General features: G+C 51.6%; 2 protein-coding genes across 2 annotated transcripts in view; one reads left to right on the top strand and one right to left on the bottom strand.

Moving 5' to 3' along the window:
* Positions 1-22,138, bottom strand: part of SPOCK2 (SPARC (osteonectin), cwcv and kazal like domains proteoglycan 2) — an 836,669-nt gene that overhangs the window by 574,924 nt on the left and 239,607 nt on the right. The gene's annotated exons all lie outside the window — the stretch shown is intronic.
* Positions 1-22,138, top strand: part of CDH23 (cadherin related 23) — a 343,293-nt gene that overhangs the window by 264,690 nt on the left and 56,465 nt on the right. The window contains exons 31-38 of the mRNA XM_049789257.1: positions 5,840-5,975; positions 7,154-7,542; positions 8,676-8,777; positions 8,981-8,983; positions 11,410-11,559; positions 12,633-12,761; positions 13,459-13,587; positions 15,007-15,234. Of these exons, the coding sequence (XP_049645214.1) occupies positions 5,840-5,975; positions 7,154-7,542; positions 8,676-8,777; positions 8,981-8,983; positions 11,410-11,559; positions 12,633-12,761; positions 13,459-13,587; positions 15,007-15,234 (1,266 nt within the window). The remainder of the gene's footprint in view (positions 1-5,839; positions 5,976-7,153; positions 7,543-8,675; positions 8,778-8,980; positions 8,984-11,409; positions 11,560-12,632; positions 12,762-13,458; positions 13,588-15,006; positions 15,235-22,138) is intronic.

Here is a 22,138-nt window from a genome sequence, read left to right as displayed (position 1 = left end):
TTCCTTTTATCTGCTCTGCTCTCCCCCTCCCTGCCACCAGCCTTCTCTTACCTGTTTTGACTTCTATGGATGAGATTTAAAATGACCATTAGGAGCCCGAGCGATCATACAGCAGGTAAGGCCAGGTTTGAGTCCAAGCATCTTCTATGTGTCTCCAAGCCTACCAGGAGTGATCCCAGAGCATAGAGTCAGGAGTCAACTCTCTGAGTATCACTGGGTGTAGTCTCAAAGCAAAATTTTCAGATAAATCAATGATTAATTTAAGTGATAAAGTCACTTAATCTGGCAGCTCCTCCCTCCCCTCCACTCCAACTATATGGGCCTTCCTCACCCCATCTGCTCTCAAGAGCCATGTTGGAACTATACAGGGCCTGTCTCACTGCAATGGAGGCCACAGGAGTCCACAAGGCAGCTCTTGGATGCAGAATTGTGGCAAAATGCCCTGTCTTCTGTTTTTATTTGATTTGATTTTTTTGTTTGTTTGTTTGTTTTGTTTGTTTTTGGGCCACACCCGGCAGTGCTCAGGGGTGACTCCTGGCTGTCTGCTCAGAAATAGCTCCTGGCAGGCACGGGGGGACCATATGGGACACCGGGATTCAAACCAACCACCCTTGGTCCTGGATCGGCTGCTTGCAAGGCAAACGCCGCTGTGCTATCTCTCCAGGCCCACTACAATGAATTTTTTTTTTTTTTTTGGTTTTTGGGTCACACCCGGCAGTGCTCAGGGGTTACTCATGGCTGTGTGCTCAGAAATAGCTCCTGGCAGGCACGGGGGGACCATATGGGACACCAGGATTCGAACCAACCACCTTTGGTCCTGGATCGGCTGCTTGCAAGGCAAACGCCACTGTGCTAACTCTCCGGGCCCTATTTGATTTGATTTTACTTTTTAGGTTTTTGGAGCTATACCCATTTTCAAGATGGCCTGCAAAGATCCCTCACACCCCAGTTCCAGCATCAGAGAGCAGGTTTAGCCCAGATGGAGCTTCAGTGCTCACACATGCACCCATACACACACTCACGTAGATCCACATTCCCACACTCCACATGTACGTGCATGCATGCAAGCACACAACACACACACACACACATACACACACACACATGTCTCCTTCCCCACCCAGACAGAATGTGGGCCTGGGCCAGGAAGCCTAGTGGTGCTGGGGCCCAGCCTCTGCTCTGTACTCAGCTGTTTCCTGCTCATCTGTGGCTCTCAGGTGCAAACCACATACTATTTTGCCTCCTTCTCCACTGCTAAAAACAAGGGTGAAACCAATAACGACAACAGAAACTTGGCATATAGCCCAGGACCCTGGAAGATGGGTCATGCCCAGGCTCCATGCCCACTCCTGCCATGAGGGCAGGATGCCCGCCCCATTAAATCCCGGTTTAGAACAAGCAGACTTGGAAGGAAACAGCTTGCTGTTTATGGGGGGGGGGCTAGTTTCTGTGCCCCAAAGCTGACTGGCAAATGGCTCATTCCCTGGTCCAGACCCCACTTCCCTGCCCTGATCCACTCCCTGCCCTGACCACTCTCCCTTGCTTTAGGTAGGCTATGAGATGCTCTCTGCAGGAGTAGACCTATTTCACATTCTGTGTTCTGGTGTCTGGATGAAGAAGTGCTGACAGGGCAGATGGTAGCTCTATAGAGGAGGAAGAGAGCTGAGACCTTGCTGCCTCCTCATCCACTCACAGTCACGAAGGCCTGGCTGCCTCTACTGAAACCAGCAGGTGCCTCTGTTCCTCTATGTTCATTCCCATCAAAGTCCAGTGAGGGCTCACAGTACCCACTCTTGCACCAGAGCCTGGCTGCCTGGGTGCAGGGAATCCTGTGGGAACTCTGCCCTGCCCAAGGTGTCCCCTGCTGACTGGAGAAGAGGGGCCTTCTTCTTCAGACTCTCCTGTAAACCAGGGCAGAGTCACCAGAGAGACTGGAGCAGAGAGGGCTCTTGCTGACCCAGGTTTTAGCCCCAGCTCCACATAGAGTCCCTGGACCTGGAGAGATAGCACAGCGGTGTTTGCCTTGCAAGCAGCCGATCCAGGACCAAAGGTGGTTGGTTCAAATTCCGGTGTCCCATGTGGTCCCCCGTGCCTGCCAGGAGCTATTTCTGACCAGACAGCCAGGAGTAACCCCTAAGCAATGCCGGGTGTGGCCCAAAAAACAAACAAACAAACAAACAAAAAAAACCACATAGAGTCCCTGAGTCCTCCAGGAGTGATCTCTGAGTAAGAGCCAGAAGTCAGCCCTGAGTATCACTAAAAAAAAAAATTTTTTTTTAAATAAAAAACCAGAACAAAGAACCCCACTCTGTCCTCCCCACTCCTTAGCCTTGAGGCCCGGGCAAATCAATCATGAGCAATCTCTAGCCTCTGGGCCCCTGTGATGAGAGAGGAGCAGGGGCTGCCGCTGACTTCTCTCCACCACGCTATCCTTCTAGACTCACGTCTGGGCCAGCCCTTGCCTGTGTTTTGAGGCTGAACGATCCACCAACTTCTCTATCAGTGCCTTTAGACCATTGTGGGAGCCAGAGCTATAGCACATCAAGGAGGGTATTTGCAGACCCAGATTTAATCTTCAGCATCCTACATGGTCCCCTGTGCACTGCCAGGAGTGATTCCTGAGAGCAGAGTCAGGAGTTACCCTTGAGCATTTCTGTGTCTGGCAAAACAAAACAAGATAAACCATAGTTTTCTTTGACTTTTATGGTCTCTTAAAAAGAAGAGAGAGAGAGAGAGAGATGGGCTGGAGAGATAGCCTGGAGGTAAAGCGTTTGCCTTGCATGCAGAAGGACAGTGGTTTGAATCCCAGCATCCCACATGGTCCCCCAAGCCTGCCAGGAGCGGTTTCTGAGCGTGGAGCCAGAAATAACCCCTGAGTGTTGCCGGGTGTGACCCCCCCCCCCCAACCAAAAAAAAAAGAGAGAGAAGTGATAAACATACCCATGATCCCAGCATTCTGGAAGTCTCCCGGAGGGGGACCCTGGGGCCTGAATCTGTGGAAACCAATTTAGCTTCCTGTCCAGGGAAAACTGGAAGAGGTGTGGGGTCAGGATGAAAAGATGCTAGTAAAGTGGCCCCCGAAATAGCATCGACGAGTTCCCGCAGCATCCAGGGGATGCCGGCCACTGGGCAGGAGCTGAAAATGTGTGGTTTCCTTAGCCAGGTCAGGAGGTACCTGGACCCCCACAGAGAAATTTTCCCCCAAGGAAATGATGCGTCTTTCCAAGGTCTGAGACCAATATTCCCCACATTGCTTTTTCCTGCCTGTCCTCCAAAATAAATCTAGATTTTTGTTTCCCTTTGCAACATTCCTTCATGCATAAACTTGCATGTTTTGATAAGGTCGGGAATTCCACACGCACCCCTGTAATGACTCCAAGAGGCAGAGACCATGCAAAAGCAAGGTTTTTGTTTTTGTTTTTGTTTTTATGCCAGCATATATATGCTGGGGCTCCCAGCGTGGAGCCAGAGGATGAGAGCCCCAACCAGATTTAACAAGCCTTTATATAGCTTACAGTAGGGTGGTCCATTTCAGGGAGTACTGACACTTGACATTTGCTCAGTTAAGTTTTGCAAGATTTAGATGACCACAAGTCATAAGGTTTGCAACAGTTAAAATGTATTTTTTTTTTTTTTTTTTTTTTTGGTTTTTGGGCCACACCTGGTGATGCTCAGGGGTTACTCCTGGCTTTCTGCTCAGAAATAGCTCCTGGCAGGCAAGGGGGACCATATGGAATGCCGGGATTCAAACCAACCACCTTAGGTCCTGGGTCGGCTGCTTGCAAGGCAAACACCGCTATGCTATCTCTCCGGCCCCTTAAAATGTATCTTTTGGTCAAGGGTGAGTCCTGGGAAAGCTGCAGAGATTTCTTTTACCTTTCAGTTTATATGTGACTCCTCCCCTTTCCCTGCCCTGTTGTTGAAGATGATGGTGATAAAGTTGCAGGGGCAGCACACCCCCTGCTGGGGGCCTCCTAAGGTCTTGAAGTAGGCCCTGCCTCTGCCTGAGGTTCGCACTTCTTCAGGGGTGCTGCTTGCAGGCATGTTCTCTGTGATTCATGCACAGGAGACATCTAAGATTCTGGCTGTGGCACTCATGGGGGAGCATAAGAGTGTTGTGGGTCACACACCACTTCCTGGCTGCGATGGTCACATATCTGTTTTTACTTGCAGTGTTCACAGAGCGTCACACCCCCTTTTTTGTGGCACTTTCACGAATTAGGCTGCAAAGCAACTAGATATTGCCTAATTCCAGAGATCCCACCACTGTGCTGGGGATGTGAGACCCCAGGAATTGGAGCTTGTAACCAGATGCCTACTAGGCAGCTGCTCTGATCTCTGATGCTATTCCTCTATGCCTTTATATACTGTGAGGTTCTGTTATATAATGTGAGGTTACATCATTTGATTTTGTTTGTTTGTTTGTTTGGGGACTGTGCTTAGGGAGTCACTCCTGGCTCTGCACTCAGGAATCACTCCTGAGAGGCTCAGGGAACCCTATGGGATGCCAAGAATTGAACCCGCATAGGCCACATACAAGACAAATGCCCTACTCGCTATACACTTGTTCTGGCCCCAGCCCTTGTTACATCACTTGAAACCTCTGTAAAGCACTTTCTTCTGGGGCTCTTTTCGTCCTGTGCCCCAACTCCTTCACAGTGGCACCAGCTCCGGCTCTCAATCTGATCTTTTCATTTCATTGCTGAGAAACTCAGCAGCCCCAATGATTCATCTCCTTACTCACCAGTTCTCCCTGGCCTTAGTAGCAGAGCTAAAAATAAGAGAAAGGGGGGGGGCAAAGTGATAGCACAGAGGGAGGGTGTTTGCTTGTTTATAACTTACAACTTGGTTTCACCCAAAATAAAGATCATCCTGGGTTTCTTTGATATCTATTTGTTTACAACTCGATTGCACCCAAAACAGATATTTTCCTACTTAGCATGTATCAAGCCAACCTGGGTGGGACTGACTCAGGATAGACCTTCAGTTCTTACTCCCCTGGCCAGAGGTGGTCTCTGTACTCAATAAAAAATTTCAGTCTGGCAGTTTCTCTCTCTCTCTCTCTTTCTCTCTCTCTCTCTTCTCTCTCTCTTCTCTCTCTCCTCTCTCTCCTCTCTCTTCTCTCTTCTCTCTCCTCTCTCTCTCTCCTTCTCCCACTCTCCCTCTCCCCCCTTTTTCCCCCTCCCACTCTTCCCTTTCCCTCTGTTCCCCTCCCTCTCTCCCTCTCCCCCTCTGTCCCCCCTCTCCTCTCCCCACAATGCTCTCACATGCTTTCCTCTCTTCTCTCCTTTCTCCTCTCTGTTTCTCTCTTTCTCTATCTTGCTCTGTCTCTGTCTCTCTGTCTGTTTCTCCATCTCTCTCTCTCTCTCTCTCTCTCTCTCTCATCTCTCTCTCTTTCTCTCTCTCCTTGACAAGACAGATTGCTACGTGGCCACAGAGTCAGAAATAACCCCTGGGTGTGACCCAAAAATAAACAAAACCAAACAAAAAAAATTGGAGCTGGAGTGATAGCACAGCGGGGAGGGCCAACCCAGGTTCAATCCCCAGTATCCCATATGTTCCCCCAAGCTTGCCAGGAGTGATTTCTGAGCACAGAACCAGGAATAACCGCTGAGTGCTGCAAGGTCTGGACCAAAAACCTTTAAAATAAATAAATAAATAAATAAATAAATAAATAAATAAATAAATAAATAAGAGAAGTCCATCTGTCATCCTTGAGCAGTGTTGGAGTACCTACCAGATGCCCACATTCTGTGTAAGGAGTAGGGGCCACCAAGACCCAGCTGATCATGCCAGGCTTTCTTGAAAAGTCATTCGCTCTGCCCACCCCTGCCCACAGGTGATCGTATATGTGGAAGACGTGAATGATGAGGTGCCCGTGTTCACACAGCAACAATACAGTCGCCTGGGGTTGCGCGAGACTGCAGGCATAGGCACATCTGTCATCGTGGTGCGGGCCACTGACCGGGACACGGGTGAGGCAGGAGGGATGGGAGTCTCGGGGCTGTCCAGAACCATCTTGGGGCCTTCCCACCACATGCCCAACCCCAGGGGGGACTAGGAGGGCCCCAGACTCGGAATCTAAACTTGACTGGACAGGGCTGGAGGCACAGAAGGTCTTGAGTATTGCTGGTACTCTGGGCCCTGTCTGCTCTTTCTGCACAGTCTCCCCTGAAAGTCCCCCTGCACTGCACAATTGAGCCTAGATGTGGAAAAATGGTTCCCTGGGATTTGCCGTCTGGTTCTGTGTCCAGATCAAAGAAATTCCAGCAGGAAGCACTTTCTGGGGTGTTCACTACTGTCCACTTCTCACCTCTCCTAGCATGCAGGATGGGGTGGAAAGGGGGAGCAGCTCCGGATCACAGGGCAGAGCTGTGACAGTTTGGGGGTCTTTTTTGGGTCAGGTATCTGGAGGGAGTCGAGGAACCAACTGAATTAGGGGAATCAGAACCCATTAGTCTAATGGGGTCTCAAACTCAATTTACCTGGGGGCCGCAGGAGGCAAAGTCGGGGTGATCCTTGAGTGCAAAGTCAGTAGTAAGCCTTGAACATTCGGGGGTGTGACCCAAACAACTAAAATAAAATAAAACAAAACAAAAAAGATTCCTCTAGGGCAGGGCCACAAAAGGTTGTAGGGAGGGTCGTGGGCCGAGAGTTTGAGAGCCCTGCGTTAAAGCCAGAACCTAGTTCATAGGGCCACTGAGGGTTCTCTGAGGACTATGTCTTGGAGACCCTAGCACCTGGTTGAAGGGTTTCTTACCAGCACACAGGTTTGGGGCCAGAGGAATGGGAAGAACAGGAAAAGGGATCCTATGCAGGATCCTAGTCTGGAGGGACTTAAGGTAGTGACCTCAGAGGGGCAGCCACTGGCCACACTTGCCAAATCAAAGCTCTCGTAATTACCAACCACCCTCCATTCTCCTAGGCACAAATGTCAAGAGGGGACACTTGGGGTGCATTTTGAGCCCCAGGAACATAAATTTCCATCCTGCATGCCAAGTCCCATAGGGGGGGTTGGTCAGCGAGCAAGTTGGGCTTGGCTATCTGCAGAGAACTTGCCCCTGCCCTCAAACATCCTGCCAGGACCACCTGTGTCCTAGAAGGGCACTCCAGGCTGGGCCCTGGGAGACTGTATGAGGCTGCCATCTTGCAGGGGATGGAGGCCTGGTCAGCTACCGTATCCTGTTGGGGGCTGAAGGCAAGTTCGAGATTGATGAGAGCACGGGTCTCATCATCACCGTGGACTACCTGGACTACGAGACCAAGACCAGCTATCTGATGAATGTGTCGGCCACCGACCAGGCACCGCCCTTCAACCAGGGTTTCTGCAGCGTCTACATCACTCTACTCAATGAGCTGGATGAGGCTGTGCAGTTCTCCAATGCCTCGTATGAGGCCACCATCATGGAGAACCTGGCTCTTGGCACTGAAATTGTGCGCATCCAGGCATTCTCCATTGACAACCTCAACCAGATCACCTACCGCTTCGATGCCTACACCAGTTCCCAGGCCAAGGCCCTCTTCAAGATTGATTCCATCACGGTGAGGAGACAGAGCTGGGCCAGGGAGACACTGGCCTTTGGAGCCAGCCCTCATTTTTGGAGCATCTTCCCTAGTGCCTGTGTCATGACTGAGTGTCTGGGACACAAGCGTCCATGTGGTATATTGCCTTTTGGGTCTCTGTACAGATATCCTGGTTGTTTTGTTAATGAGTAGTGAAAGTGTTGCCCACCACTGTGGGCATTTCTCCTTAGCTGGCAGGAATTTGGTCCCCACAGAGGTTGGTTGAGGGGCCAGAGAAATAGCATAGTGGGAAGGGCATTTACCAAACAAGCAGGTGACCTGAGTTGAATCCCTGGCATCCCCTATGGTCCATTTTTCCACCACCAGGAGTGATTCCTGAGCAAAGAGCCAGGAGAAACTCTTAAAATATCACCAGGTAAGCCCCCCCCCTCAAGAAACAAATAAACAAAATACAACAAGAACAAAAAAGGTGCTTGGTGCAACCACTGGTTTTTAACAATATATCAGTGTGGCTTTTTCTCCATTACCGCTTGCTTCTCACGGCACCATCTTTGCTTTACTGTGTAATTCTTTTTGCATTGAAGATTGGGAAGGTGTGAGTGATACCCATTTACAGATACTGTCCCAGGATGGGGGTATGTACAACAGAAGCCCCCCAACCCCATGCCATAGAAGGCTCTCAGGCTAGAATTTGAAGTGGGAATAATCAAGGCTGCAAAGCTGAGCCACAGGGAGAGATGTAAAAACATTCAGTACTAGAGGCCACCAATAGTGCCTTGCACACATCGACCCATGTTTGATCCCAGACATCCCATATGGTCCCATGAGCTCTACCAGGAATGATTCTTGAGTGCAGAGCCAGGAATGAGACCTGAGCATTGCCAGATGGGGCCCCAAAGCAAAGACAGAACAAAAATTTTTCACCAAGGTGTCCAGGAGTCTATTTGGTCCATATGAGAGAGTGTACAGGCCTGGTGGGAGGAGTGAAAGAAAAGATGGTTCAATGAAGTTCCTGGAGAAGGAGCAAAGAGAGTGAATTGAGGGGTAGGAGGGCTGGGCTGGGCGGGAGTGGAAGAGTACCTTGCTCGGGCTGTCGGGGGTTTGGATCTGGGACAGGTGTTGTTCCTCACATATTGGGTGCCTCCCTGCAGGGGGTGATCACAGTCAAGGGCCTGGTGGACCGGGAGAAAGGGGACTTCTACACCTTGACAGTGGTGGCAGATGATGGGGGCCCCAAGGTGGACTCGACCGTGGTGAGTGTGACCCCAGGATCTGGCTCTTCACCAACCACCTCCCATGGGCTGGACAGTGTGGGGCGGATGTCCATGGTCCAGGACAGGGAGTAACATTCAAGATGGGTGTGTTGGGAGCCTGGCAAGCCCCTAATCATCTGTTTCTTTGTCTTCTCTCTTTCTCTCTCTCTCTCTCACTGCCTCCACCTGCGACACTGCTACAGAAGGTAAGTTACTGTGGACAGGGTTAGCCCTGCACCTCCTCCCCATGCTGGCTCCCAGCACCTGAGTCCAGGCCCTCCAACCTGCCCCCTTCCCCCATGTCCAGCTCACTATCCAGGCTGAGCCTTTGGGCTCCTCCCTACCCTGAGGGACCAGAGAGGACCCTATAGTTGGGGAAAAGGTGGGTTACATGTGAGAGCCCTGGGTTTGACCCCCCCCCAAGCACAGATTGGGTATCCCCCATAGAACACAGACACCCACCATAAATGTGTGATGCAGGCAGGTTGCTTGCCAGAGAGGATCCCTTCTTTGGATATACCTCAGCCATGCCTTGCTCAGTGGACAGGAGAGGGGGGCAGAAAGGCCTTTAGAGAGCCACTCTGGAGGGAAGGTGTGATCAAATAGGTCCCTGTGTTGGGGGAGACTGGCCTCCTAGGGTTTGGGGTAAGGAGTATGTGGTGGAACAGTGCATGGAACATGGGGTACCTGGTGCCCAGGCTGGACACAGGCAGTCATTGACCCTAGTGATAGTCAGTACAGGGGGACTTTGTGCCAGGAACACTGCTTGGGGCAGGGGACTGGGACACACTAGCAGCAGTCAGGCTGTAGTGGTCACCGAGGGAACTCCTCAACTCAGCTCTAATTAGCCTGGCAGGTGTGAGGCAACCTTCATGGACCTCAGGGACGCCCAGCACCTAGTCACATAGTCACTCCCTTGGAATCCCTGTCACCAGCCCTGAGGCCAGATGCATTACTTATCTCTTTATCCCTTTATCTCTTCCTTAGCAGCCTTACCCCATGTCAGACCTAGACGGTACCTTCTGCAGCTCCCCACCAGGCCCCTGACCGCCCCCTACCCAGGCCTTGTATCAATCACGAGGATCCCTTCATCTGCCCCACCACCTCACTCCCTGTTGTTCTCTCATCAAATCTGGCAGCCACTTCCTGTGTGTGCTGGGAGGGGGCCCTGTCTCCCCCATCCAAGAAGCAGTGGCCCCTATTCCTCCTTGCCTTACTTCCTCTCTCAGGCTCCTAGGACCAATGCCCCAGATCCATCAGCCCCATGGGCCCCAGATGCTGCAGGCAGAGGAGGGCGGAGGCCTTTTGAAGGTGACACCATTTCATCCCCCACCAGGCCGGAACCCCTAAACCACAGCTTTTGACTTCTCTTAACCACCCTTCTAAGATTCTGGTGGCCCTGGGATGAGTAAGGAACAGACAGGGAGGGACCCTGGCAAGGAGCCACAGAGCAGCTCTGGTTCCCTCTTTCCACACCCACATCTGGAACAGTCCACTGGCATCAGCTGTTGAGTCGTCATCCCGAAGGGTGCTTCTGCTGTGTGCAGAGCTCTAGACCGAAGATGGCAAAGCAGAAAACTGAGTTCAGACGCAGCCACTGCCTTCCCTGGCTAGGACAGAGTGTGTGAAGGATCAGGCTGTCACACCCAACATTAGAGACAAGACAGAGCCTGAGATATTAGTCAAAGGATAAAACATGCTTTACATGCAAGAAGCCTGGATTGGGGCCCCAGTTCCAAGGTCCCAAAGCAGGAGTGATCTCCTGGGCACAGAACTAGGAGTGCTCCCTGAGCACCCATTGGTGTGACTAAGAAATAGCTGCCAGGGAGTAGAGCCTTGTGGCCCATGAGCATTGTCAAGTTGAGCCTTGATGGTTCTCAGATGCTTGGCCAGACTTAGTAGAATTAGGCTGTAGCATCAAACATGAGGGACACAGCAGTACTGAGCATCACAACGAGTGTCCTCAGGAATCCCTGAGCAATGTTTGGGAGTCTCCCAGAAAAAACATCTTGAAGGAAAATAAAAAGAATGGAGACATTAGGGCTAGAGTGATAGCACAGTGGGTGGGCATATGCCTTGCATGTGACTGACCAGGATTTAATCTTCGGCATTCTATAGGGTCCCCCGAGCACCACCAGGAGTAATTCCTAGTACAGAGCCATGAGTGAAGCCTGAGTTCCTCTAGGAGTTTCCCCAAAACAAACAAAATAAAAAATAAAAAGCCGCATCCTTCCCTCTGACCCAAAGTTGCAGGCAAGGTGGTTTAAGACTGTATCTCACTGCCATGAGCCTGTTGTTCCTTTATTAACTACCATCCAGTGAAAACCATGTGAAAATCAGGCTTCCTAGCACCCTTGCAGACAGGAGGCTGGGCTGGGTGGAAGCTGCTTCTTCTTGAGCCGGATTCTCACCTCTTGATTCTTCCTGACCCCCACCTGCGCCTGCAGGACCCTCTCCCCTTCCCCTGTATCCCTTTGGGAGCAAAATGTCCTGAGCTGAGGCGGGTTAGGCATTTGGGGTACAGGAAGTTGACAGCCCAGCCTGCTCTGTCTCACCCCATGGAAGTCTGGAGTCTGGGGTCCAGGAGGGACAAGAGTGCCTGTTTCTGCCTTCATCTCTCCCCACCCCCCAGGTATACATCACTGTCCTGGATGAGAATGACAACAGCCCCCGGTTTGACTTCACATCTGACTCGGTGGTCAGCGTGTCCGAGGACTGCCCCGTAGGCCAGCGTGTGGCCACAGTCAAGGCCCGGGACCCTGATGCAGGCAGCAACGGGCAGGTGCGGATGGAGTCAGACTGGCCAGACCCAAGGCCCAAGTCCAGACCCCAGGCCTGGAGCTTCAGGGAAGCAACACAGTCGTGTGGGGTCACAGCTTCACCTCAGCCTTGGAGGGGGTGAAGTAGAGCAGGGCACACTGTGGACAGCGGTGGGCAGCAGCGTAGATTCTGGAAGGATCTGCATTCCTTGGGGCTGGAGAAATAGCACAGCAGGGAGGGCATTTGCCTAGATGATCTGGGTTTGATCCCTGGTATCCCATAAGATCCCCTGAGCACTGCTAGGAATGATTCCTAAGTGTAGAGCCAGGAGTAACCCCTGAGCATCGCTAGGTATGGCTCTAAGTCAAAAGTTTGTCTGTTGGGGCCAGAGAGATAGCATGGAGGTAGGGTGTTTGCCTTGCATGCAGAAGGACGGTGGTTCGAATCTCGGCATCCCATATGTCCCCTGAGCCTGCCAGGAGCAATTTCTGAACATAGAGCCAGGAGTAACCCCTGAGCACTGCCGGGTGTGACCCAAAAAAAACAAACAAAAAAATTGTCTGCATCCCTCATGCTTCCTGACTTTCTCATGCATAACCCCCATTGCCAGCTCCCCAGAGAGCACCCTCCATCTTCTGCTTCTTGGGGTCCTCTGTGCAGCAGAGGAAAGCCCCCCATAGCCCAGAGCAAAAGGAGGAATGATGGAGTCTTGCAAGGTGGGGGAGGGGGTGTTCTTCTACCATAATGGAGACGGGTGCTTACTATGGAGTTGGGCTAGAAGCATGTGGTTTTCCTGGGTGCCTCCAAGTTGGGCCAGCCTGTTCCCCGTCTCTGACCTCCCAAAACTGGAGATGAGTTCCCCCAGACAGACTGTGTACAGTGTCCATGGGATCCGTGAGATTCCCTATGCCTGCCCCCAGACTGAGCCCCCACCCCAGATTGCCCCGCCTAAGGAGACTCCTCACCCTCAGGGACGCACAGTGTATTCTGGGACCCCCCCATCCAGGCCCCTTCACAGACTCTGTACTTCACCTCATCTCTCATCTCTCTGCCTCTCATTTCCTGGTCCTTCACCCCACCTACTACTCCCCCCAGGTGGTCTTCTCTCTGGCTTCCGGCAACATCGATGGCGCTTTCGAGATTGTCACCACCAACGACTCCATCGGGGAAGTGTATGTGGCCAGGCCGCTAGACAGGGAAGAACTGGACCACTACATCCTGAAGGTGCGGTCAGGCACTCCCTACGGTCTTCAGGGGCAGGGGCTGAGGTGACCTCGACAAGACTGCAGGGAAATGTCTGGCTCTACTGTAAATTGGAGCAGAGGGAGCCCTGATCCTTTCACCAATGCAGTCTTACCTCAGGTCAGGTCACTCCTCAGGCGGCACCTTAGTTTCTCTGCTCATGCCATTCATAGGCCTCTCCTGAGGTGAGGGTGCCAGATCACAATGCCTCCAGATTGCTGAAGGCTGTGACTGGCACCATTTCCTATGGGTTGCTTCAGCCAAGTCCATACTTCATGGAACAGTTTTAGGGTTTAGCAGATTAACCCTCCCCTGGCACCCCATCCCTGCCACCCTCAGAATAGACTCATGTCTCAGGCAGTTGTTCACCACCTAGAAGATTCTCTGAAGTATCTGTTTCCAGGTGCAGCCAGAGGCGAGCCTCGAAGCTCCTGTCAGAGGTTGGGTCAGGCACAGGGCAGGGGTTCCAATGAGGGACCAGTATGGCCCGAATCCAGTCAAGGGAGCATCCAGCACTTTAAGTCCGACCCAAAGGAGAGGCCCATACAAGGGGAGGACAAGCTGGGGAGATCCCAAGCCAGCACTTCCACATCTCTGCCCTCCAGGCCCCCCTGCCAGCATCCAATCCTCCTAGACGAGGCCACTCTCCCTCTTCATTATACCCTTCCCCATCCCGCAGGTCGTGGCATCCGACCGGGGCACCCCTCCACGGAAGAAGGACCATATCCTGCAGGTGACAGTCCTGGATGTCAATGACAATCCCCCAGTGATCGAGAGCCCTTTTGGCTACAACGTCAGCGTGAACGAGGTGAGAGTGGCCAGGGGGTAATGGGAATAGCAGCATGATGAGTCTCATTATGTCCCTGTTCCTTCACAGGGCTTAGAATGTGTCCACTTCTCCAGGGGAGGTAAAGAGGGAATAGGGGGACCAAAAGTGGCTATCATACTTAGAGTAGCTGGGATCTGCCCAGTTAAGCAGACTTTCCAATAACGAACATTCATCCTTCAGTCCTGAGTCTCAGGAGGACTTTAATTTTTTTGTTTTGTTTTGTTTTGTTTTTTTGTTTTTGTTTTTGTTTTTGGGTCACATCCAGCAGCGCTCAGGGGTTACTCCTGGCTCCAGGCTCAGAAATCGCTCCTGGCAGGCTTGGGGGACCATATGAGATGTGGGATTTGAACCTCTGACCTTCTGCATGAGAGGCAGACGCCTTACCTCCATGCTATCTCTCTGGCTTCTTTTTTTTTTTTTTTTTTTAATTTTTATTGTAACACCTTGATTTACCAAGTTGTTCATAATAGTTGTTTTAGGTATTTTTTTTCTTTCTCTTGTTTTAGGTATTAAAAGTTCAAACACCAATACCACCATCAGTGTGACCTTCCTTGCACCAGTGTCCCCTGTTTCCCACCCAACACCAATGTTAATCTTTCCTTTACTAGTGACCTCAATCTCCCACCCACTACTCTAGACTATCCCCCTTGCAGGCACCAACAAATCTACCTCATATTGTTTGTTACAAAACCAAGGCAATTGGACGATTAGCACTTAGATCATCTATGGTTAATTGGAAATGATTGTTCTCTCCCTGGTGTTATTAAAGTCAGTCTCTGAGGGTTGACTAGGCTGAGGTTGGTGTCTGTATTACTGAGGTACACTGAGCTTGGGAAATTCCTATGGAACTTTCCCATCAGATATCCTGGGATGTTACGGGCTGATCCTACTCTAAAATATTGAGATTTTCAAGATTTATTCATCTAAAACAAATTTAGTGGCTTGATAAAGTTAAGAGAGGAGGCCATTTCTATTGGAGGGTGTAGGGGGTGGTTCTGGGCCACTGTAGTTCATGCAGAAAAGGGATCTAACACAGAGGAGATCCCCACAGAGGGATCAACTAGGACTGAGCTACCTGGCCACTATTTTCTTTACAGAACTTGGTTCAGGAGGACTTTTGTCCCCACTCTGTCCATCCTGTCCTCCTCCCTCAGGCTGTAGGACTCACACCCAACCTTCCCTGTATTCATCTCTGTAAAAGGACCCCACTGCACCATGGCATTTATCATGCACCATGGCATTTGTCATAGGACTGTTGTTCTATCCATGATGAAGAGCTCTTGGAGGGCCAGTGGGCCCCTAAGAGGGTTCCCAAGATCTAGAGTGGTGGGTCATCCTTGAAGCCTCCCCAAGCCACAGCCCTTATGCAGGACATCTGCTTTCCTGCTGTTTCCATAGAACGTGGGCGGGGGCACCGCCGTGGTGCAGGTGAGAGCCACAGACCGTGACATCGGCATCAACAGTGTCTTGTCCTACTACATCACTGCGGGCAACGATGACATGACCTTCCGCATGGACCGTGTCAGTGGGGAGATTACCACGCGCCCCGCCCCACCCGACCGTGAGCGCCAGAGTTTCTACCACCTGGTAGTCACCGTGGAGGATGAGGGCACCCCTACCCTGTCGGTGAGTGCACTCAGGGGAACAGCCCGGGGGGGGGGGCAGCCAGAGCATGGACAGCACCCTTAATTCCAAGTCCATCCCAGTCCGTGTCTGTCTATCCACCGTGTGGTCATTAGCCTCCAATGGACAGGGAGGTGCTGTGTTTAGGGGTAAGATTGTAAGCTTTTGCTTCCAGGTGCTTTGGGTCTATACAAACTTGTTTGTGAAGAACATGAATGAGTCAAACTGAAGCTGGTGTTTGTAGTGAAAACTGATCCTTGGATGGGTGGGATGGTGCCTGAGGCCATGAGGCCTGTGGGCCTGGAGATTGTGAAACATTCCCTCCTGCCCCCCCCCCCCCCACACACACACACATATACAGCCATTTGCACTAAGAGGAGAAGAATGAAGACCAGGCCCTGGCTCCAGGACTGTGAACAAATCCTGAGTATGGTCTGGTTTTATGAGCTGCCAAAGGAAGATGGTGTCTCCTTCCCTGGTGTTGGGGGTCAGCAGGAGGAGGACATATCATGGCTCTGTTGCTACTATAAAAGCTGCATCACTAACCGGACTCAGCAGAGAGTCAAACAAAAGAGGACCAAACTCCTGCTTGCAGGTTTGCAGCTTTTGGATGAGTTGGGAGGCTTAAGTCCTAGCCAGGGATCAAGTTCTGTGGGGACAGCTGTATGCTTAGTGTGGGCTAATAACTGGGAGTCACCTGCATACCTGCTGGAATGATAGGGGTCATTGGCCACATCTGGCCTATTTCAGAAGGTTCCTCCAGGTTATTGCTGCAGAGCTTAGAAAAAGTCCTTGCAAGAGAGCGGGAGCATGGAAGGGTTTTTGAGACTTGCCTGGCATGGACACAAAGTGGCTTTTGTGACATTAGGTTAGCCCAAGCCTGTCTCCAACCCTGTTTGGGGTCAAGAGACAAGGAAGGAAATTCCAGCTTGTGAAGAAAAGAACCATAAAGTCTCATCAAAATGTGGCTGAGAGAGGGATAGAAATGATTAGGGGCATTTTGTGATTGGCCCCCAAGCTTTGAAAGAGGAGGGTGGCCAAGCCGGTCTCAGTTGAATGTTTGTCCTGAGTGTTCCCTGTAGGGTGTGGGAACTGGGTCAGTCCTTTGAAGCCACAGAGAGGGAGAGAGGACTGACAGGCACCTCTCTTCCCAGTTTCCCTGCACAGCTAACAATGCCTTTGATCAGGGGCCCTGGCAGCAACATTTATAGGATGCCTCTCCAGGGGAGCAGGCCTGGGGTGCTGGGAGGGGCTGGTGGACTGGAACAGGCACCACATCTTCCTGCTCACCCTCCTCTGGCCGTTAGTGCTGTGTGTCTCTGCACGTCCTATAGACGTCACCATGGGGCCCAGGGTGAGCTCAGAGGGCTGAATGCACTAGCTCCAGGCTCCACCCCATCTCCGCACTATTCTTCAAGTACTGAAGAGTGACTCCAAAACTAAGAAACAATAAAAGGAAACTTTGGGTAAGGGCAATAGTACAGCAGGTAGAGCACTTGCCTTGCACACGACAAACCCAGGTTTGATCCCCAGAATCCCATATGGTCCCCTGAATCCACCAGGAGTGATTCCTGAGTACAGAACCAGAAGTAAGCCCTGAGCACAGCCAGATGTGACCCAAAAATGAAAAAGAAGAAGAAAAAAAAAAAGGAAAATTTCACTATGGAGTATAAAGAAATAAAAAGATATTTTGGGGAGCCAAAACAATAGTATAGCATGGAGGATGTTTGCCTTGCAGGCAGCTGACCCAGATTTGATACCTGGCATCCCATATGGCACCCGCAAGCCTGCCAGGAGTGATTTCTAAGTACAGTGAGCACCACTGGATATGGCCCAAAAGCAAGCAAACAAAAAAAAGTGTTTTTCCTCATAGATCTAAAGGGAATTAAATTGATCAGCCTGAACCAAGGCCTAAGACCAATGATAATGGGGAGGGGATGTCCCCATTCTGGAAGTAGGCCCCTGCCTGCATATTCTCCCTTTGACTTTCAGCCTGGGGTACACCTCAAAGTGTGGGCCCCCTCCTAACTCTCTAACTCCCTTGAGTTGAGGGATGGGAAACAAGGCTTATGCACCAAGTGGGACCCTGTACTCATGCTTGACTGTAATGACCCCCAAACAGAACTGGAACCTGGAAACATGTACTTGGAGACACCTCACCCCAGGGTAAATAATACTTAACTTCTAGCTCCAAAACCAAGACTAGGCCAAGCAAAAGGCCCTTTCCTACAACTGGGCATATTTCAGGGGCCGAGGATACATTTTAGGGAGAACATTCCTGCCCCTCCTGGTGAATCAGTGTCCTGGACCACATCAGATCTACCACATGTTCCAAAAAATTCATCATAGGACCAGAGCTATGAAACAGTGAGTAAGACTCTTGCTTTGCACATAGTCAACCCAGATTCAATTCCGGCATCCCATGTGGTTGCCTAAGCGTAGCCTAACCGAGCCTAAAAATAACCCCTGAACATTTTAGTGTGTGTCCCAAAAACCCACAAAGGTCTTCTAGTATACGGGGATGAAGAAGCTGGGTGTTTAGAGATCCAAGGTGACCCCCACACAGTTCTTGCTTCCTACCTACCCTTCTCCATATGGTTCAAATCCTCTCCCTGGTACAGGCCAGCCTTAATGAAGGAAGAGCAAGTCTGAGTCATTCACTCCTTGATCCCAGGCCAAATATGAGTCAGCCTAGCTGGACACAGGAAGTCAAAGATGAGAGGCAGAGGGAGAGTGACCATGTTGGTGACCTTTCATGTCTACTCTGGGACATCGGGAGCTCAGACCCAGGAGCCAGGCATGGTTTTCCTGGACTGCACCTTGCTTGCATCTTAGTGTTTCATAGAGCTTCTTCATCTAGGGCCACCACCCCATATGGGCTCCCATTGCTCAGCATTGGGGAGAGAACTTGGACACTAGTCAAAGGTTTCTCAACAACCAACAACCAAAAATAAACCTGGGGGTTGCAAAGAGGACGAATGCCAAGTATACAGCTGAAGCCTCCACCTGGGTTCGATCCCCAGAACCACATCTTATCACCTAAGAACTGTCAGGAGTGATTTCTAAGCACTGCTGAGTATTGTCTTGACCCACAATTCACAACCCAACATGTCATGAACCCCAAGGTGTTTCAGGCAGTGCTTGTACACATTGCATTTCTGGGACAGAATGGAACACAAGCAATAAAGTTTTCAGAGGGCATGAGTGGCCCTCTGAAGAGATAGTACAGTGAGCAAGTGCACACGGCTCTCCCAGGTTCCATCCCCAGCACCCCTGTGGTCTTCTGAAACCAGCCAGGAGTGATCCCTGAGGCCAGAGCCAAACATAAGCCTTGGGCATAGTGGGAAGAGGGGGATGCCCACCACTCTCACCACTTACTGAATGGAGTTCTAGGTGCAGATGGCCTGAATGTAGCCATCCAGTGCCTCCCCAAAGCAGAGAGAAATCCTCTGAGCCCTCCCATATCTTCTTTCTCCCTGGCATGCCCACTGCTCCACTGTTTCCTGAGAGCCGGACATACTTTGCATGCATCCCTGGCTGTCCCACCCAGTTCTCAGGCCTGTGTCACCCAGAATAACAGGGTGGGGCCAGCCCAAGGCTGTAATACAATGGAGTGCCACCCAGCTGGAAGTCATTGTCCAGCTTCAAGCCACAGGAAGGTCAGGAGGGGGAAGGGGTCGAGAGGCCATCAGAGAGGCCCCTGCAAAAGGAAGCCAGGCCAGGCCCTGGTGAAAGGACAGGGCAGAAGGGAATGGAAAGGTCAGGACTTAGGGGAGGCTTGCTGGGGAAGGGCCTGAGTAGAATGCCAATCTCAACCTCTGGAATTCAGGGACCTGATATGGTTAGTCTCCCCCCATCCACTCTGCACCATGACCCACAATTTCTAACAGGCAAAAGAAGTGGTGAGTGGGCAGTTCTCTGGACACCCACTCCATCCGTCAGGACCAGTGCTCTTCTACTCATTAAATTTGGCCTTGCTGTTGTTGTATGTGAGGTCACTCACCCCCCCCCCCCCACTACAGTTCAGAAAACCCCTGTCGGGCTCCTCCTTGTGCTGTTTCCCCAACTATCTCCATCTCTGTTCTGTCCCTTGTCTGCTGAGATTTTATTTTATTTAGTATTTTATTTTATTTGGCATCACTGCTTTTTGAGCAATATTCTGCAGTGCAGAGGCATATTACATGCCACTGGCTCTTCCCTGAGGTCAAAGGCTCATGCTGAGAGTTTCTCCCTTTGCCATCGCCTGCTTGCCCTACAAGTGAGGTGCAGCAGCCACCAAACCTGGGGCTCCAGAGTTGCCAGGCATAAAGTGGCGTTAGCAGGAGGTGATGGACACTGAGTTGGCATGAACTGGTGGGCACAGGATTCTCTCTCATGGTAGTTGCTAAACCAGGAACTAGCTGTTAAGGCCACTCAGGAAAGAGGAAGGAGCAAAAACTCAGGTTTTAGACCCAGTCATTTGCTGTGACAAGATCTAGACCTTGGTTTCCCTATGTTGTGAAGAGAGACAATTATGCCTCCTGGGGATTAAGGAGAGAAGAACTTTAAAAACAATAACATTTGTGAAGATGTTTTATAAAGCACAGGATGCTGTCAGGAAAGTCAATGCTATGACTCCCAAAGGTCCTGTTTTTGTCCATGGCAGACATCACTAGCTACTGACACTTTCATATTAGGCTCTGGGAATCTCAATGTCTGTTCCTGGAAGCCATGCCAATCGTTTGAAATTGCAACACAGGAGGATGCCTCTGTCCCTCGGCATGCACAGACTTGGGGCATTCTTGCTGCAAAAGAGACCCCAACAGATTATGAAACTGCTCAAACTGGCAAGGAGTCAGAGGTACCCTAACAAATGGATGTGGTCCAGAGACAGAGAACAGAACTCAAATGCTGGGTTCGGTTTCCCTTGGACTGTCATTAACTATCACCTCCACCCTTGCCCCACATCCTGTGCTCACAGAACCAGCTCCAAGTGTAGGAGTAGTAAAGGCCCTTGCAGGGAAGGCTGAGGGAATGGCCAGCAGCTTTCTGTGGATGAGGACACTCATTTGCCAGACTAGTGGGGCTTCACGCTCAGCATCCTGGGATCCCCACAACCCCAGCTCTTCTGTCTGCCTTTGCTGTCCCTATGGATCCCCTGAACTAGCTCCCACCGCTCCCCACCTATCCCTCAGAGTGCCCTAAATGGCAAGGCAAGAATTTCTGCCTTCCTCAGTGGTCCTTCTCCCAAATCCTGCCAATATAGTATCTCTGAAAAAGGTCTTGCCCTCACTCATTCCTCTGCCCCAGGTCACTGTGCTGAGGGAGCCCTGGCTTGGCAGGTGGGCTAGGCAGGATGGCTTTGGTCGGAGAAGTAGGCCCAGGGTTCCTGCGACATCTGCCCCAGGTCCTCTCCTCACCGGCTTCCTGAGCAGAAGCCTCTGAGACTCTCAAGATGAGGTGACGAGGGCTAAAGGCAGGAGGCTAAACTGAGCCTTAGAGGCTCGTCACTGCCTGCAAACTCTAAATGAATGGGGCTAAAAGCACTGATTTCCAGTCCTTTTCCACCCAGGGACCACTCCTGCCTGCCTCTACCCCTCCCAGCCCTGCAGCCCACTTCTAGCTAACCCCTTGAGGGCAGGCACTGTGCACACCAGCCCACCATGGCCCAGGCAGATCTCACCATCAGATACATCATCACCCAACAGGGGCCAAGGAGAGCTGCTCTAAGCTCTTTTCCTCCCTACTCCAATCCTTAGGGCGGACCTGTGGTCCTAGCGAGAGTGGAGACTGGAGCTGGGCCAGGCCTGTGGTCTGGGAAGGGGCGTGGCCTGGAGTGGGCGTGGCCCGTGGTCTGAGAAGAGGTGGAGCCTGGAACTCAGAGTAAATTTCACTCAAAACAGGAAACCACGAAACTGAGCTGCAGCTACTTGTCAGAGGCCAGAGAAGAACTGGAGGCCCAGCAGGAGGAAAGTGGGGAGGAAGTGGGTAGCTTTCTGAAACCTGGGCCTCCTGCGGGGCAGGTGCTGCAGCCGGGCCTGGGGTCTGTCTGGCGGCCAAATTCTTAGAAGTTACTTTGGCCTTGAGGTTGGGAGCAGCCTCCTAGAAGGACAGCAGCACTTTTCCATAAGAGCAAGCATTTGCCTCTTTAGACTTCTTTCACCCCAAAGCATAGTGGTGAGCAGGCTTGGCAGCTGATGGAGTAGAGGGAGGGACTCTGGGGCCAGGGTCTTTGGTGTTCCAGTCTTGGGGGAGTCCATGCTCACCCTCTCCTCCACCCCTGCCCTGCCCCATACAGAAGGGCAGTGTTTGGGGAACTACATGGGGTCCTAGGGATTGAACCTAGCTTGGCTGAGTGCAAGGCAAGCTCCCTCCCCTCTGTACTACCTCTTTGTACACCAGGGGGTTGGAGCCAACCAGTGTAGCTTGGCAGCCTCCTGTCCCCACCAAACTCGCCCCTCTGTCCTGATGGGTCTTTTCACCAGAGGACACATAGTCCCTCCTCCCCACTGTGTTAAACCCTGTCATGAAACCCCACAAAGGCTTCTACTTAGGTACATTTATGAAAAAACAAACTCAGGCCAGCCTGAAGCAGAAGGAGGTGAGGGTCTGGAGCAAGCCCAGGTCCTTAATGTGTACATGGGGGGGGGGGCTTCCCCCATCATGATTGCTCTGAGGGGATGAATAGGACAAGTGGCCTCATCTACTGCCATGCCCCCTCTCCCATCCCCAAGTGTCACTGTGCTGAGCCCCATGTGAGGAGGCAGCTGAGGTCCAAGATGGAAGCCTCAGTACTCACCTTCCCAGCCCCCTCCCCTGCAGACGGAAATGCAGACTCAGGCCTGACCTCCATTGCTCAAGATGTCACTTGCTCATGGTGGGCAGCAGGCCTACACCCACTTCCCATTTCAGGGCTCTGGGTAGAAGC

The sequence above is a fragment of the Suncus etruscus genome, chromosome 15, assembly GCF_024139225.1.
Source record: "Suncus etruscus isolate mSunEtr1 chromosome 15, mSunEtr1.pri.cur, whole genome shotgun sequence".
Lineage (NCBI taxonomy): Eukaryota > Metazoa > Chordata > Mammalia > Eulipotyphla > Soricidae > Suncus > Suncus etruscus.
The sequence above is the reverse complement of the archived record's forward strand: the minus strand, read 5'-3'. Positions and strand labels throughout refer to the sequence as shown.